General features: G+C 37.4%; 1 protein-coding gene across 4 annotated transcripts in view; it reads left to right on the forward strand.

The window, feature by feature from the left end:
• ATG5 (autophagy related 5) overlaps window positions 1-18,683 on the forward strand; it is a 115,110-nt gene that overhangs the window by 6,928 nt on the left and 89,499 nt on the right. For 2 of the 4 annotated variants that reach the window (XM_027551305.1, XM_027551306.1), the window contains exon 3: window positions 13,593-13,720. The exons of 1 other annotated variant lie outside the window; for it this stretch is intronic. In XM_027551305.1, the coding sequence (XP_027407106.1) occupies window positions 13,593-13,720 (128 nt within the window). Of the gene's footprint in view, window positions 1-13,592; window positions 13,721-14,900; window positions 15,002-18,683 lie in introns of all 4 variants that reach the window. One more of the 4 variants, XR_003512603.1, reaches the window with a different exon arrangement.

Raw genomic sequence — 18,683 nt, forward strand, 5'->3', positions numbered from 1 at the left:
TTGTCCATTTCTGTAGAGAAAGCTCTTAAGAACCAGGAGGCTGGTTTTCAACTCTTTGTATACAATTAATATGTGCTTATTATGGAAAAAAAATGAGGAGACACAGACCTGTGAAAAGAAGGAAGTAAGAATCGTCTCTAATCCTAGTGCTCAGAGGATAAAAGCACTGCTGACATGTTGATACGGGACCATCTTGACTTTCTTTTTCTTACACATCTGTAGTGTATGATAATGAATCATAAGTTATGTGTGGTTTTTTAACAGGAAGCTATTTTGAAAATGATAGGTTCAGATTTGGTTCTTTTGTATTCAAAGCAACTATTTAAATTTTTTTGATAGCTGAAATGAACATATGAATGTGGGTGTATCTTCATATGTTCATGATTTAATATAGATAAAAAGAAACATATTGTTTAATAACATAATTTGTTGCATGTAGGCTTGTGGATTGGAGTTAGTGTATTATCTGTTCTAAAAAGAGAGTATCAGTTATCTTTTGATTTTAGTCTGCTTTTCTTTTTTCTTTTTAATTGCCGATATGATCCAAACGTAAGCATCTGTCAGTCAGAGATAATAGCATCTTGCCTTTTTACTAAACAGTCCCTAGTAGGCAAAGACGTTCTCAGTTACTGTCATTTTAGTTTTTCCTTTGTGTCTCAGGTACACAGGCTTCCCAGGTGGTGCCAGTGGTAAAGAACCCGCCTGCCAGTGCAGGAGACATGAGACATGGGTTTGATTCCTGGGTTGGGAAGATCCCCTGGAGAAGTACATGGCAACCCACTCCAGTACTCTTGCCTGGAGAAGCCCGTGGACAGAGGAGCCTGGTGGGCTGCACAGTCCATGGGCTTGCGAAGAGTCGGCCATGACTGAAACGACTTAGTATGCATGCACACGTAGTATTATTTACTCAGGAAGATCTGGAGAAGTGAAACACGTCTGTGCTGCTGGACTGTCTCTTGTTTCACTTCAGTTGAGCTTGCCCTTGGCTTTCTCCCCTGTGTGCTGGTGAGGCAGCACTCGTCCCCTACCTGCCCCAGCTGGGGATAGTCAGATGGTTGGAGGAAGCTCCTGTAGGGGCCCGTCCTCTGACTTGTTGGATACAGGAACTGTTTCGTTTTTCTCTGTGCGTCCTTGAATCTGGAATATGTCACACAAATGGTAGATACTCAGTGCATGAAAGTCTCTCCACCCCCATGTTGGGGGTTTGTTTAAATTCTCTGGGTTTTCTTACTGAATGATAATTTCAGAGAAATTGGGTAGTCTTTTGTACTTTTTCAGATAATCATAACTGATTATATAAATTTGAATCATTTCTACTTTGGAAACTCAGCAATTTTCCATCTTTAGAAAAACTTCCATGGTTAAAATGAAAAGTGATCATAGTTTATTTTTAGAGACATTTCATTTGTTAGATGTATTTTTACTCTTCTCCCTCAGTAGTTTGGGTGAGGATATCATTTAAGTTTGTTTCCAAACTAGCTTTTGCTATTTTAATGAAAACTTTTAACCTTGGGCAGCTTTCTAATAGTACTTACACGGAGGAGTGTATGTGTGTCCAGTTGGTCAAAGTAGTGAAAGCTAAGAGATACATGATTTAAGACTGTTTACTTTTAAATCAGAATATGATGTTTGACACATTTTCTGCACTTAAAAAAAGCAAGTAAAGAATATAATATTTTTCCTTCCTTATTTATAAATCTGTTTTAAATATGAAAAGACCATTGTGAGAACTAGAGGATAAGTTGTTTTTTGTTTCTAATCGAATTAAAAATGGTAAGTAATGAGATTAACTGTTGGAAGAAGATTGTTTTTAATACGAATTGATTTTTTTTTTTTTCCTTGAATTCTTCCTAATTCTTCACCCAAAAGAAACTTCATTGTGGTGATGTTTTTTCAGATTATTGGGTGACAGGCATATAATAAATATTAAAGAACTGAACTTTAAAACTATGCAGCATAATTCAGATTTTGCTGTTTAAATGCATGCATACTTAAGTGTGGAGAAAGAAATGGCAACTCACTCCAGTGTTCTTGCCTGGGAAATCCCATGGGCAGAGGAGCCTGGCAGGCTACCATTCATGGGGTCACAAAGAGTCAGATAAAGACTGAAGTGTAAGAAAGAAAAAGTGATTGTGTGAACACTCACCTAGAGCCAGACATCCTGGAATGTGAAGTCAAGTGGACCTTAGGAAGCATCACTACAAACAAAGTTATTGGAGGTGAGGGAATTCCAGTTGAGCTATTTCAAATCCTAAAAGATGATGCTGTGAAAGTGCTGCACTCAATATGCCAGCACATTTGGAAACCTCAGCAGTGGCCACAGGACTGGAAAAGGTCAGTTTTCATTCTAATCCCTAAGAAAGGCAGTGCCAAAGAATGCTCAAACTACTGCACAATTGCACTCATCTCACATACTAGTAAAGTAATGCTCAAAATTCTGCAAGCCAGGCTTCAACAGTACATGAACCATGAACTTCCAGTTGTTCAAGCTGGTTTTAGAAAAGGCAGAGGAAGCAGAGATCAAATTGCCAACATCCATTGGATCATTGAAAAAGCAAGAGAGTTCCAGAAAAACATCTATTTCTGCTTTATTGACTAAGCCAAAGCCTTTGACTGGGTGGGTCACAATAAACTGGAAAATTCTAAAAGAGATGGGAATGCCAGACCACCTGACCTGCCTCTTGAGAAATCTGTATGCAGGTTAGGAAGCAACAATTAGAACTGAACATGGAACAACAGACTGGTTCCAAATACAAAAAGGAGTACATCTAAGCTGTATATTGTCACCCTGCTTATTTAACTTCTATGCAGAGTACATCATGAGAAACGCTGGGCTGGATGAAGCACGAGCTGGAATCAAGATTGCCGGGAAAAATATCAATAACTTCAGATATGCAGATGACACCATCCTTATGGCAGAAAGTGAAGAAGTACTAAAGAGCCTCTTGATGAAAGTGAAAGAGGAGAGTGAAAAAGTTGGCTTAAAGCTCAACATTCAGAAAACTAAGATCATGGCATCCAGTCCCATCACTTCATGGCAAATAGATGGAGAAACAGTGGAAACGGTGCCAGACTATTTTTTGGGGCTCCCAAACCACTGCAGATGGTGACTGCAGCCATGAAATAAAAAGATACTTACACCTTGAAAGAAAAGTTATGACCAACCTAGACAGCATTTCAAAAGCAGAGACATTACTTTGCCAACACAGGTCCGTCTAGTCAAGGCTATGGTTTCCAGTAGTCATGTATGGATGTGAGAGTTGGACTATAAAGAAAGCTGAGTGCTGAAGAATTGATGCTTTTCAACTGTAGTGTTGAAGCTGAAACTCCAGTACTTTGGCCACCTGATGCGAAGAGCTGACTCATTTGAAAAGACCCTAATGCTGGGAAAGATTGAAGGCGAGAGGAGAAGGGAATGACAGAGGATGAGATGTTTGGATGGCATCACTGACTCAATGGACATGAGTTTGAATAAACTCCGGGAGTTGGTGATGGATAGGGAGGCCTGGCATGCTGCAGTCCATGGGGTCGCAGAGTCGGACACGACTGAGCGACTGAACTGAACTGAACTGAAGAAAGAAAATGCTGTATACAAAACCACTAGCAGTGGTTTTACTATTAGAATTATTATCGGTAAACACTTTAGTGCCAATATGATTTTAGTTCACGTATCTCTTTGTTGTAAATTAAGCTTGAATGTATTTTTAATTGCTTTGGGTTGTAATAATGATACTGTTTTAAAGAGGTAGATGAAATGGGATGAAAATTTGCCCTGAGAGCTAGTAGACCTCTTTCCCAGACATTCTTAGAGTTCAGGTGAGGTGATATAACAGGGTTGTCATTGTGGCCTGAAGTGTCCATTCGTGTTCAGGGGGAGGTGCAGGAAGGATGGATGAATGGGAATGTAGTTTCCTTTTTTTAATGTTTATAGCTTCTTTCTTAGAAACTGGATTTTTAAATATCCACTCTGTACCAAATTTGTAAATTAAATAATTTTTATTCAGAGTCTTCTGGGATTTTCTGTTTTAATTGGAAAAGCTTATTAATGTTAGATATATTTCTCTTTATTTCTGCATTTTGATTTGTTGGCTCTGTATAAATCTTTCAGCCAATTCTATGTGTCATAATCATTGAGAATTATATCTTATATTACAGAGAATATTAGCAAGGAACTTTCCTAGAAACAAAGCAACGTTTCAGTTTTTGTTGTTTCTGTTATATTCATTTGAACTGTTACTTTTCCTTTAGATTATCCAGTATGAAACATACACACTAAATTGCATTCATATTTTGTGACTTTTTACCAGAGGTGATCACACAGATGTGTGGTAGTTGATCTGAGTAGACCCTAAACCCAGCAGTCTGTTTATATTCCCATAGTCAACTGTGTCTGTCCTCTGCTAGGACTCCTCTGAGCCCTCACCTCACTTCCTACTTCACAAAGAAAATAGAAACCACGTGACAGGACCTTCCTTACCTTTCTGCCGCCAACTCTGTAAAGCGTATCTGCACAGAGAGGTGAGAGTGTATCTGCACAGATTCACTTTTTTCTCTCCTGTTTTAATGGAAGAGGTGCCCTTTCTTCTCGGGCAAGGCCCAGCTTTCCATCTGTGTTCTGGATCCCATCTTCTGCCTTCTCTATTTATTTTACTTTCAACTTTTTCTGTCTATTAACAACAACTTTGCAGCATTTATATTGTCTCAGATCCTTCCTATCCTGTAACAAACCTCTTTGACCCCATCTTTCTTTCAACCACTTGATTTTCTTTCACAGCCAGACTTATCAAAAGGATTGTCTGTACTCATTGTTTCCTCCCCACCTCCCACTACTTACTTTGCTATAATCATATTTTCGCATTGCTTCAACAAAACTGTTCTTGTCAAAGTCCCTAGTGACATCTTTTTAAAAATTTTTATTTTTTTATTCTTTAACCAGACCTAGAGTCTGCTTTTGAACTTTAATTTGCTTGATCTCTCAGCCTTATTTGATATTTTTGGCTGTTTCCTCGGTTTTATTACACTGTCCTCTCACTCTGCAGTGCCTCATCCCTGGTTTTGCTCCTGTGCTCCCCTTTGCTTTGCCTTTTTTTTGGGGGGGGGTCCACTTCTCTTTTTTTTGCGGAGCAGGGGGTGGTGCTTCCCTGATAGCTCAGTTGGTAAAGAATTCAATTGCAATGCAGGAGACCTCAGTTCAATTACTAGGTCAGAAAGAATTGCTAGAGAAGGGATAGGCTACCCGTTCCAGTATTCTTGGGTTTCCTTTGTGGCTCAGCTGGTAAAGAACCTGCCTGGAATGCCAGAGATCTAGGTTCAATCCCTGGGTTGGGAAGAACCCCTGGAGAAAGGAAAGGCTACCCACTCCAGTGTTCTGGCCTAGAGAATTCCATGGACTGTATAGTCCATGGGGTTGCAAAGAGTCAGACATGACTGAGCAACTTTCACTTTCTCAATTTTTTCCCCTACTAGAGCTCTCACTCCATTTTTATGTCTTTGTTGAGCATTTTTATCTTAACAGCTCCCCAGGCTTTTTCTCCTGAGCTCCAGATCTGTATGTCTTTCTGCTGATAACCTCACTTAGATGTCTCGAAGGAACTCAAACTGAGTGTGTTTGAAGCTGGACTCATCATCTTTACTCCAGAAAACCTGGTCATCTGCCATCTTCTATTCTTGTCTTATCATCCAGCTAATTAATTACTCCTACAGCAATTAACATGGAACTCATCCTTTGATACTGCCTTATTCTATATCGCTGACATTCAGTCATAATTGGATCTGTCTGATTTTACATCTCAGATATTTCGTACTTTTCTTATACCTTTCATATGCCATGATACAGCCTAGTTCAGACCACCATTTGAAAACCAAAGGGTTTTATAATATTAACTGATTTCCCTGGTTTCTGTCCTGCCCTCTTTCCGTTTTCCCGTCTGCACAGTTAGAGTAATCTTTAAAAACATATACCTAATCTTTTCACCTGCCAGCTTGAAACCTGTAGTGGCTTTTCATTGCCTTTAGGATCCTTAATGTAGTTTACAAGGTTCTTCGTGACCTGGTCCCTTGCTTCTTCTGTACTATTCTGTCCTAAACCTCTACAGTCCTTTCATATTCAAATTCTTACAATTCCTCATGTGCCAGTCTTTGTCTTTCTGTATTCACGCCATGCCTTCCTTGCAGTTCCCTCTGCTAGAATGAACAGAAGTATCTCCCACCCCTACTCACACCCAGACATCCAAATCCACCCATGTTTGGTTCGTTCCTCTTTCCCTTTTGACTCTTGCCTTAAAATTTACTTCCTGTAAAGGCCTTCCTTGAGCTTTCCTGTAAATTTCTTTGCTGTTTGCTCCTATAACATCCTTTACTTCTTTACATTCATCATATTTGTAATTTTGTTTTTACTGTCTTCCTCTTAAGCCTATAAGCTTCATGAGAGGAAGAACTCTTTTTGTCTCATTCACTGCTCTGTCCTCATCACCTAGTGTGATGCCTCACACATTGAAATGGAACAGAATTCTGGTATATTTTTAAATTTATTTTAATTGGAGGCTATTACTTTATTGTAGTGGTTTTTGCCATACATTGACATAAATCAGCCATGGGTGTACGTGTGTCCCCCATCCTGAACCCTCCTCCCACCTCCCTCCCCATCCCATCCCTCAGGGTTGTCCCAGTGCACCGGCTTTGAGTGCCCTGTTTCATGCATCGAGCTTGGACTGGTTATCTGTTTCACATATGATAATATACATGTTTTAATGCTATTCTCTTAAATCATGCCACCCTTGCCTTCTCCTACAGAGTCCAAAAGTCTGTTCTTTATATCTGTGTCTCTTTTGCTGTCTTGCATATAGGGTCATCATTACCATCTTTCTAAATTCCATATATATGTGTCAGTATACTGTATTGGTGTTTTTCTTTCTGAGTTACTTCACTCTGTATAATAGGCTCCAGTTTCATCCACCTCATTAGAACTGATTCAAATGCATTCTTTTTAATAGCTGAGTACTATTCCATTGTGTATATGTACCACAGCTTTCTTATCCGTTCATCTGCCGATGGACATCTAGGTTGCTTCCATGTCCTAGCTATTGTAAACAGTGCTGTAATGAACACTGGGGTACCTGTGTCTCTTTCAATTCTGGTTTCCTCAGTGTATATGCCCCACAGTGGGATTGCTGGGTCATATGACAGTTCTATTTCCAGGTTTTTTAAGGAATCTCCATACTGTTCTCCATAGTGGCTGTATTAGTTTGCATTCCCACCAACAGTGGAATTTATTCCTAAAGAAAGAGGGTTCCCTTTTCTCCACACCCTCTTCAGCATTTATTATTTGTAGGCTTTTCGAGAGCAGCCATTCTGACCAGCATGAGATGGTACCTCATTGTGGTTTTGATTTGCATTTCTCTGATAATGAGTGATGTTGAGCATCTTTTCGTGTGTTTGTTAGCCATTTGTATGTCTTCTTTGGAGAAACGTCTGTTTAGTTCTTTGGCCCATTTTTTGATTGGGTCATTTATTTTCCTGGTATTGAGCTGCATGAGCTGCTTGTATATTTTTGAGATTAATTCTTTGTCAGTTGCTTTATTTGCTATTATTTTCTCTCATTCTGAAGGCTCTCTTTTCACCTTGCTTTTAATTTCCTTCATTGTGCAAAAGCTTTTAAGTTTAATTAGGTCCCATTTGTTTATTTTTGCTTTTATTTCCATTACTCTGGGAGGTGGGTCGTAGAGGATCCTGTTGTAATTTATATCAGAGAGTGTTTTACCTATGTTTTCCTCTAGGAGTTTTATAGTTTCTGGTCTTACATTTAGATCTCTAATCCATTTAGAGTTTATTTTTATGTGTGGTGTTAGAAAATGTTCTAGTTTCATTCTTTTACAGGTGGTTGACCAGTTTTCCCAGCATCACTTGTTACGGAGATTGTCTTTTCTCCATTGTATATTCTTGCCTCCTTTGTCAAAGATAAGGTGTCCATAGGTGTGTGGATTTATCTCTGGGCTTTCTATTTTGTTCCATTGGTCTATATTTCTCTCTTTGTGCCAGTACCATGTTGTCTTGATGACTGTAGCTTTGTAGTAAATCTGAAGTCAGGCAGGTGGATTCCTCCAGTTCCATTCTTCTTTTTTCTCAAGATTGCTTTGGCTATTTGAGGTTTTTTTGTATTTCCGTACAAATTTTAAAATTATTTGTTCTAGTTCTGTGAAAAATACCATTGGTAGCTTGGTAGGGATTGTATTGAATTTATAGATTCCTTTGGGTAGTATGCTCATTTTCACTATATTGATTCTTCCCATCCATGAACATGGTATATTTCTCCATCTATTTGTGTCATCTTTGGTTTCTTTCATGAGTGTTCTATAGTTTTCTATATATAAGTCTTTTGTTTCTTTAGGTAGATTTATTCCTAAGTATTTTATTCTTTTCATCACAATGGTGAATGAAATTGTTTCATTAATTTCTCTTTCTGTTTTCTCATTGTTAGTATATAGGAATGCAAGGGATTTCTGTGTATTTATTTTATATCCTGCAACTTTACTATATTCATTGATTAGCTCTAGTAATTCTGTGGTGGTGTCTTTAGGGCACCTATGTAGAGGATCATGTCATCTGCAAACAGTGAGAGTTTTACGTCTTCTTTTCTAATCTGGATTCCTTTTCTTTCTTTTTCTTCTCTAATTGCTGTGGCTAAAAGTTCCAAAACTATGTTGAATAGTATTGATGAGAGTGGGCACCCTTGTCTTGTTCCTGACTTTAGGGGAAATGCTTTTAGTTTTTCACGATTGAGGATAACGTTTGCTGTGGGTTTATCATATATGGCTTTTATTATACCGAGGTATGATCCTTCTAAGCCTTCTTTCTGGAAGGTTTTTATCATAAATGGATGTTGAATTTTGTCAAAGGCTTTCTCTGCATCTATTGAGATAAAAACATAAGGTTTTTATCTTTCAACTTGTTAATGTGGTGTATCACATTGATTGATTTGCGAATATTGAAGAATCCTTGCATCCCTGGGATAAAGCCCACTTGGTCATGATGTGTGATCTTTTTAATATGTTGTTGGATTCTGTTTACTAGAGGATTCCAGTGTATTTTAATTCTATGTTTGTTTGTTAAGTGAATCTCTAATTTTATAGCTGAAAATTCTTGGACAAAATAGGATTTGGTGTAAACAATATTACAGGCACTTTTTTGCTGAAACATAAGCCATCTGTTGTTATTGTTTAGTTGCTAAGTTATGTCCAACTCTTGCGACCCTGTGGCCTGTAGCCCACTGGGCTCCTCTGTCCATGGGATTTCCCAGGCAAGAATACTGGAGTAGATTGCCATTCCCTTCTCCAGGAAATCTTCCCAATACAGGGATCAAGCCAGCATCTCCTGCGTTGCAGGTGGATTCTTTATTGCTGAGCAACCACGGAAGTCAAGTAATCTATACAACTATGTAAAACATGTATTCCTTATTGGCTATACAGAGGGAAAAAAATGTATCACGTGTGTCATACTGAGTGCTGAATGAAGAATAAGAGAATAAGAGTCCATATAGTGGAGAGTATCCCTGGAGGGGTTAAACCTTTTTGTATTAAAAGAACTTGAACCTTGAAAACGTTAATTGAAGTGAAATGAGCCAGACACAAAAGGACAATTATTTTATGATTCCATTTAGATGTAATTGCTGCTGCTGCTGCTAAGTCACTTCAGTTGTGTTCGACTCTTTGTGATCCCATAGACAGCAGCCCACCAGGCTCCCCCATCCCTGGGATTCTCCAGGCAAGAACACTGGAGTGGGTTGCCATTTCGTTCTCCAGTGCATGAAAGTGAAAGTGAAGTTGCCCAGTCATGTCCTACTCCTAGCGACCCCATGGACTGCAGCCTACCAGGCTTCTCCGTCCAAGGGATTTTCCAGGCAAGAGTACTGGAGTGGGGGGCCATTGCCTTCTAGAAGGGTCTAATTCAGAGCCGGAAAGTTAAAAAGTGATTATGGAAGGCTGGGAGGAAGAAGGGAAAGTGATAGTCACTCAGAAGTGTCTCATGGCTCCTCTGTCCATGAAGTTCTCCAGGCAAAAATACTGGAGTGGGTTGCTATGCCCTTTTCCAGGGATCTTCCCAATCCAGAGATCAAACCTGGGTCTCCTGCACTGCAGGCAGATTCTTTACCATCTGAGCCACTAGGGAGGAAGAAGAGAATGAGGTAATTATTGTTTAATAGGTACAGAATTTGATGGAAAGTTCTGGAGATGGATAGTCATGGGTGTCACATGGGTGACACAGCAGTGTCAATGTATTTAATGTCACTGAACTGTTTGCTTAAAATGGTTAACATGGTAAATTTTATGCTAGGTATATTTTAACACAGTTTGAAAAAATGAGCTTGAAGTAAACCAATGAGATATACCAAAGAAAATTCTTGTGTGATACAATCCTAATGTAGAAGGCAGGGTTATGCTTTTGTTGTTATTTTCTTTCCATTTTACCTATTTGAATATTTACTGGATAAACTGTATCTGTACCTATTCTAGTTTTTTCTTAGTGCTACTATATTTATATTAGTTACAGATTACTCCCACGGGCCAATGTAGAACAGAAGATTCCAGCTACATTTTAGTGTGAGTGTGGATTCTGTCTTATGAATGAGCATTCTTTTAAAATTTATCACTTTTGACCTTTTGTCACTCTTTTAACCTTTGTCATCTCTGATTCTTTATCAAATATTTATTATACGCCTCTTATAAAGCAGGCACTATTTTGGCCATTGGGAATGTTAGCCGTGAACAAAACAGATGAAAACCCTTGTCTTAATGGAGCTTAAATTCTAATGTTACTAATTCCTTATTGGAAAGAAATTTTTGTATCATGAAAATCATTTGTGAATTTTTCAGCAACTCTAGTTGAACCTTGCGGAGAAGGCAATGGCACCCCACTCTAGTACTCTTGCCTGGAAAATCCCATGGACGGAGGAGCCTGGTAGGCTGCAGTCCATGGGGTTGCTAAGAGTCGGACACGACTGAGCAACTTCACTTTCACTTTTCACTTTCATGCATTGGAGAAGGAAATGGCAACGCACTCCAATGTTCTTGCCGGGAGAATCCCAAGGACGCCAGAGCCTGGTGGGCTGCCATCTACAGGATCACACAGAGTCAGACACGACTGAAGTGACTTAGCAGCAGCAGCTAAACCTTGTACATGTAGTATAGGTCTTTCCAAAATCAAGAGCTGATACCCACACTCATTTTTTCCTGATTTATCTTCCTTCTTAGGATCTCCGTAGGTGAATATCGTTCTCTACAGAGTAGATAACTATGTAATACCCAACAAACTGGTTAAAGTCCTGGACTTAATAATACAGAACTGTTGGACGAATAGATTATATTTATTTATTTTTTTAAAATGGCTAATTTACCATGATATTTTAATTTCTTAGAGACTGTCCATGTTACATCTGTACTTGATTCTGTCATTTGTGACACTAATGAATTTTTCTTTGTGATTTCTTTAATAGAATATGGTTTTGACAAGTTACTAATATTAAAGCTGTATGTAAAATAGAAGTGATAATAATACTTCCTGTAAAACAACTAGTGCTTTTCCTTATACTTAGTAACTTTTAGTTTCCTTTTTCTTTTCTTCTCTAATCACATTTTAGTTGTTTCATTATATAATAAAAGAAGAGCTTCTGGGACTTCCCTGGCGGTCCAGGGGTTAAGACTCCATGCTTCCAAACCAGGGCGTGGGTTTGATCCCTCCCTGGTCAGGTAGCTAAGATTGCACTTGCTGTGTGGCATGACCAAAAAATTTAAAAATCTTTTAAAAAGAGGAATTTATGTTCTGTTCAATTCACATTCCTATCCTACAGCTTATTCCTAATATGAGCACCTTTTTTCCATACTGGAACATTCCAGCTACCACTCACATCCTTTACCTTGTAGCCCCTAGGACCACTGTAATGTTCTCTTACCTAACTGGAGCCTGTCACCTCTATCTTCATTGATTAAGTATCGATCCCTGAACTAGAATATTTCTCTCTGTATATAGTCCCCAGCCCAGTACATAATTCTATTTGATTCACTGATCAAAAAAACATAACTTTGAATAAGCAACATGAAAAGTGATACAGAGTTCCATTCACAGAAGCAGCTGAAAGAGAGTAACAAACCATTTTACCACCAAAAGAGAACAGAACCTTAGGAAAGCAAGAAATGGCTAGAGCTTCTCCTGCAAAGGAGGAGAATACATGAATTTTTGCCAAGTTCCTCCTTTTATCTACCTGTAGGTTCTTTAAATAAATCATTGCTCTCTTATGTTTTCTTTCTGGGCTCCTTTCCTGGGGGGAATAATTCTGATGGCCTTCATGCTTCCAGTTCTTACTATACCATCCTCAGTGTTCCTTTCCAGACTTTTCTCTCTGCAAAGCCCAAGTAGGTCCAGCCTCCATAAGGACAGATTAGTGTTGACTGACACTAGCAGGACCCCAGTTCATCAGTATTATATTCTAAGCTTGTGCTTTATTGCATTTCAGATTTCTTCATTAGTTATCACCAAAATTTGTTCTAATTTCCAGGCCTCCCCTACTTTTCCATTCCTTCTTTCTCATCTCATGTAATATTTCCTTAACAGATTTCCTGTCTAGAATCTTATTGCAGTCTTTTATATACAATGGTTAGAATAATCCTCAAGTACTGTTTCTCTTTGGGGTTTCCCTGTTGGCTCAAATGGTTAAGAATCTGCCTGCATGTGGGCAACGTGGATTTGATCCCTGGGTCAGGAAAATCCCCTGGAGAAGGGAATGGCTACCCACTCCAGTATTCTTGCCTGAAGAATTCCATGGACGGAGAAGCCTGGTGGGCTACAGTCCATGGGGTTGCAGAGTCAGACATGACTAAGCAGCTGACACTTTCACTTATTTCACTATTTCTCATCGTATCATTTTATTTGTGGTATCATAGTGGGCTTCATTGTTTATCAAATGAAATCTTCTAGCTGACCTTTAAAGGCCTTTCTGTTGCTGCTGAAGTAGTTTTGTAAGTACTTTTTAAGAGTTTTTTTTTTAACCTCCACTTTATTTTAGCCTTGTAGTTGAGGGTAGATTATGTCCTTGCCTTGGTGTTCTTCTCACAACTGAGTCAGTACACAGTAGATTATCAAAATATGATGGATCAACTGAGAACTCTTGATTGATAAGTCAAAGTGTACATTACACTGAGGTGATTATCTTCCCAGAGTTGAATTAACTCGGGTGAATCATATTAATTTTCAAGTTAAATTTGATAGAACTAATAAATATGCTAAATAGTATGGCTTCTGATTGCATTGTATTTTTATTTGGAAAAAAACTTTTACAGAAGGATTACACATAGACTTGTTTATTCTAGGCATTTACCCTATAAGCTATACATCAAGTAATGACCTCATAAGAAATTTTAAGTCATCTTAACCTTTAGCCTTTGATTTTCTATAAAAAAGTTTGCTTTGTTATAATATTCAAAATAATGCAAAAAACATGCCTGTTTTTCAGAATATTCAAAATGTAGTTTAAAATCCTATTTAGTGTATTTCTTTTTGAAAAAAATAGTAAATAAATATGGTTTTATAAATTTTCATTTCAGTTGCTTTTGCCAAGAGTAAGTTATTTGACGTTGGTAACTGACAAAGTGAAAAAGCACTTTCAGAAGGTTATGAGACAAGAGGACATTAGTGAGATATGGTTTGAATATGAAGGCACACCACTGAAATGGTGAGTGAATTTTTCTGCATTATTAAGCATTGAGTATATGATAGCTTTAAGAAGATATAGTGCCTTGAAGCAGTTTTTTAAAAGTTCTGTGCAAGAAATCACTAGTCTAGCTCTATAATACAGTGGATTTTAAATCAATGCTAAACTATTTTATTGGAAATATTTCTGCCTTCTATTTGGATGCATAGGACAGATTTATATATTTTCATCAATAGATTTTTTATATGACATGGTAATAGTATATTTGGTTATTTTTTTAACATATATTTAAAATATGAATAAGTCACTCTGTGATACTATTCAGTTTTGTTTCTGTCTCTAAAATCTTTATAAACAGATCTTTATATACACATGATTACCTGGAGGGACATCTTTCAAACTGATTGCCACATACAGTTGACCACTGTGCTATGTTGCTTAGCTTTGGTCTAGTAGTTAAAGTATATTGATTTCCTTTTTATGTGAAAAATAATTTTGATGATATATCAGAGTACTATTTTTTTCAGAAACATCTAAAATAAATATCCTTTTTCAGAAATATACTGAAAATAAATCCCAAATCTGGGCTTATCTATCTACAGATGATGTAATTTTGTGCTTCCTCTGTTACCGGGAGCTTTGGTCATTGTGCTTCCAAAAATATTTAAGGAAATTGAAGAAGTTACAGGAAGAAGAATAAAATGACCCAAGATACGCTGAGATGTAGGTGCAGTTAAATGAAAAAGGTACAGACTGAGTCAAGCTTTAAGTGAAATACGAAGAATAATAGTTTAATAATGGACTTGCTCTCTGAATTTGGGAATAGTAAAAAATGAAGAGTTTTAAAAGAGGCTTAAAGCAAATAAAAGAAAGCTAGTAGGTATGTAATAAGTACAACTGTCTTGAATCCAAGGATCATTTAGAAATAAGGAGTGAACTTTTGGAACTCACCTTGTGCTGATTAATTTCCAAGAGTAGTTAGATTTCTCTTAATGATTCAGAAACATAAAAGGTAATATCTTGTATTCAGTCATGGGTCACGTCACTAACCTTTTTTTTTTTTTGGTATAATGTCCATTTTTTAATCAAAACAGAATACGGATCTTCATAATCACATTATCAGACTCATGACTCTTGAATAATTCTAGACCTCAGGCAGCATAGATAAGTCAATGTTTTCTGTTTTCTTTTTATTTCTCAGAAGAATTGAAGGTTTTGGAATGGGAAGGTGGCTTAAAAGAAGTATAAGAGCAGCAAGGATCAGGAGAGTAGAGGGAAAGGAAGGAGGGGGAAAGATTGTGGGTGAGTAGCAATAGGATATATCTATGTTCTTGACAGTTCTATCTATATTATAGTTGGATATTGAAATTGTATTGCTTAATGTGCATTAGTTGTCGATTTGGAAAAGGAAATGTCAACCCACTCCAGGATTCTTGCCTGGGAAATCCCATGGCCAGAGGAGCCTGGCGGGCTACAGTTACCAATTACCATAAGAAGAACTGATGTGACTGACCGTGGGCTTTTTAGCTTTATCATTGTAAAGCATGGTTTCTCAACAAGGGCTGTATTGACGTTTGAAGCCAGGTAATTCTTTGTTGTGGAAGGGCTACTGTGTATGTTGCAGTATTTTTAGCAGCAGCCCTGGCCCCTACCCTCTATTGCCAGTTGTGATAATAAAAATGTTGCAGGGCATGGGATGCAAAACCACCTCCAATTGAGAAACTTTGGAAGAGATGAGAAACTTCAACTCAGCTTTTATAGTAAATGGTTATTACGTCTTCATCTTTCAGCTGCTATTTTAATTCATCTTGTGTGGTGGTTATTTTTGTATTTGATGTGATTTGTCTTCTGTAGGTTTGTATTCTATATATGATATCAGTAAATGACATTTGGTCCCATTTCTCCCTGTTACGTTGTCTTCAAGATATGTGTTCCTACTTTGTCATTATTTATCCTTTCTGAAAATCTTTTATTAAAGAGCAAAGTTATTTTTCCCTTTAGAGAGCTTATGTGAATGCAGTTGTGTTCACATTGTCTTCATTTTAGTTTTGGGGGTGTTAACTTTTTATGTATGATGTCAGTTTCATAGCTATGTCTTGTGCACTCATTTAATGGCTATTTAAAAAAATTTTTTTAGTTTTATTTATTTATTTTGGCTGTGCTGCATCTTCATTGCTATGTGGGCTTTTCTGTCATTGTAAGAGCTGGGGCTACTCTCTCATTGCTGTGTACAGTCTTCTTACTGCTGTGGCCTGTTCTTGTTGCTGAGCACTGTCTGTAGGGCACGTGGGCTTCAGTAATTGCAACACGTGGGCTCAGTAGTTGCAGCTTCTGGGTTCAAGAGCACAGGCTCAATAGTTGTGCCCTATGGGCTTAGTTGCCCCGCAGCATGTAGGATCTTCCCAGATCAGGGATCACACCCATGTCTCCTACATTGGCAGCTGGATTCTTTACCACTGAACCACCAGGGAAGCCCTTTAACTGCTTTTGATACAACGTTTCCTTTAGTATTGTTAGGTACTCTGTATATTTGAGGAATGAATAATTTACTGAGGCATGAATGTAATCCAAAGCCTCTGGACTAAGTTCTGACCTTTTCTCTTTTTGCTCCGAACCATAGCAGTTTTCTCCTATGTGATAAGAGTTATTTTCCTGGAAATAGGCTGTCAATATCTACCTAGCATTTAAGCAGTGGGCTTCATAGGATAGGATAATCATTGTAGAGAAGCTGCTACCACTGAAGCTTTTTAAGACTTGGACTTTTGAGACCATAATGATGACTAAAGAGTAGAGGGGGACTTCCCTGGTGGCTCAGTGGTGGAGAGTTGGCCTGCCAGTGCAGGAGACACAGGTTCAATCCCTGATCTGGGAAGATACCACATGGTGCAGAGCAGCTAAGCCTGTGCTCCACAACTATTGATCCTATGATTTAGCACCTGGGAGCCTCAACTGCTCCCAGCCTGCACATGTGAGCCTGCACATCCTAGACCCTATGCTCTGCAATGAGAGAAGCCACCACAATGAAAATCCCGAGTACTGCAATGAAGAGTAGCCCTCTCTTGTCACAACTAGAGAAAAGCCCACGCAGCAATGAAGACCCAGGACAGCCAAAAATAAATAAATAAAATTATTAAAAATTATCAAAAAAAGAGTAGAGGAACATTTATTTGAGGAGGATGATGATATCTGCCTTATGCTTAATTCTTTGGAGTTTTAAGTAAATTCAAGTGAGAAAGAAAACCAAATACCAGTTTAGACAATTCCTAAAAGAAGGAAGAAAGTATAAATTGATATTCTTTCTCTCTATAATAACCCTGTCTCCTATTTATATTAATTATTTTGCAGATATTTAATCATCTGTGTGAGGTGCTTGAGCAGGTGCTTTGTAGCTTAAGCAGTGGCTCAGAAGAGGTGCTAAGTAAATGTTTGTTGAATGAATAAATGAATCTAAATAAGTTTTTTATTGATAAAACTTAGACTCAAATAAATAAAATAACTTACTCAAATGAGCAAGTAGGACCATATATTGAGGCTCTCAGTTCAGGGATCTTTTTGCTATATGTGGTGATAATTCTGTTAGTTGTTATTGTTTTCTCTGATTCTGTATGTTCTAATTACATTTTAAATTCTGCATATTAGAATAGAAAAATATTTAAGAACAGTGGTATGCATATACTGAATACTTAATACATTGTCCATTTGTAAAGAGGTGCCGAGGAGGCTTTATCTGTTTAGTGCTTTATCCTCTATATTCTTTATGTCTTTAATGTTTAAAAATTATATGGGAAATGAAAAAAGCTGATCTTAAGTTAAGGATCTCTTTCTTAAGAGTATTTGAGTTTATTAGTCAGCAGAGGGTGCTCTAACATTACACTGTAAGAGATAGTTTTTTAGAAGAGTCAGACACAACTGAATGACTTTCACTTCACTTCTTGTTACCGTAACTCGTGTTCAAATTTGTTACTTTTATATTAGGCTTATTTTAAGAGAAAAGATCTTGGTTCTTTAAAGAATACTTTGTTAGTATATCCTAAAGTTAGATCTTAGGCCTCTAGGTACAAAATTTAGAAAAAGTTCTCTGTCAGCTGTAAAACATGTCTCTACTGGGATATTAATGTTTTGTATAAATTGACTTATTTTCAAGACTGACTGTTAGAAATAAGTTGTTGAAACTACCTTTTGTATTTAAAGAAAAGCAACAAATACTGATGTAGATCTGAGGTTGTAGACATACTATATCCATTGACTCAGAATTTAATACTGTACCTATGTGATTTCAAAAGTGAACTTTAACAAAATAACTTTTGTAAAAAGGCTCTTCTCTTAAATCTAGTCATTTTTCTAAGGTGAATTTTTAGAATTTTATAAATTATTCTGTAAACTAGATTTTTGAAATGTGGCTTACTTATTAGCATTTTACACTTGTAATATTCCTTTAGTTGGTTATTTCTGTACTTTTTCATGCAAAAGAATAGACTGAGAAAGCTGAGACACACAGTGCTAGCCTGTAATTGTGTTTGTACCACAGAGAAAGGCAAAATAGATTGTATTCATTAAATTACTTTGGTTTGCATTTGAGTTAAACCTTTTTTTATTTATTAAAATGTAATCCTGTTTTCAGTGAATCACTAATGTAGCAAACTTATGAATAGAATGCATTTATTTAAATGAAATGGAGTGGGACAATAGTGCTCTAGAATGTAGGGAACATTCCTTTCAAAGCTAGTCTTAAAATACTGGTTTGCTATCTAATTCAGATGTTTAGACTAGAATGAGCACCCTTGGCTGACCTCAGAGCGTACCTGTTACTGCTATACCATGTACAATACGTCCATGTGTTTTACCAGTAATAAAAGGGTAAAGAAGCAACAACTTATGCAGAAAAATTGTTAATTCATTTTGAGGATTGAATTTAGAAAAGGCTAGAGCAATTTAAGGAAGAAAAAAAAGAATAAAATGTGAAAGTAGGTGTAACACTATTCTG

The sequence above is a fragment of the Bos indicus x Bos taurus genome, chromosome 9 (genome assembly GCF_003369695.1).
Source record: "Bos indicus x Bos taurus breed Angus x Brahman F1 hybrid chromosome 9, Bos_hybrid_MaternalHap_v2.0, whole genome shotgun sequence".
NCBI classification, from domain to species: domain Eukaryota; kingdom Metazoa; phylum Chordata; class Mammalia; order Artiodactyla; family Bovidae; genus Bos; species Bos indicus x Bos taurus.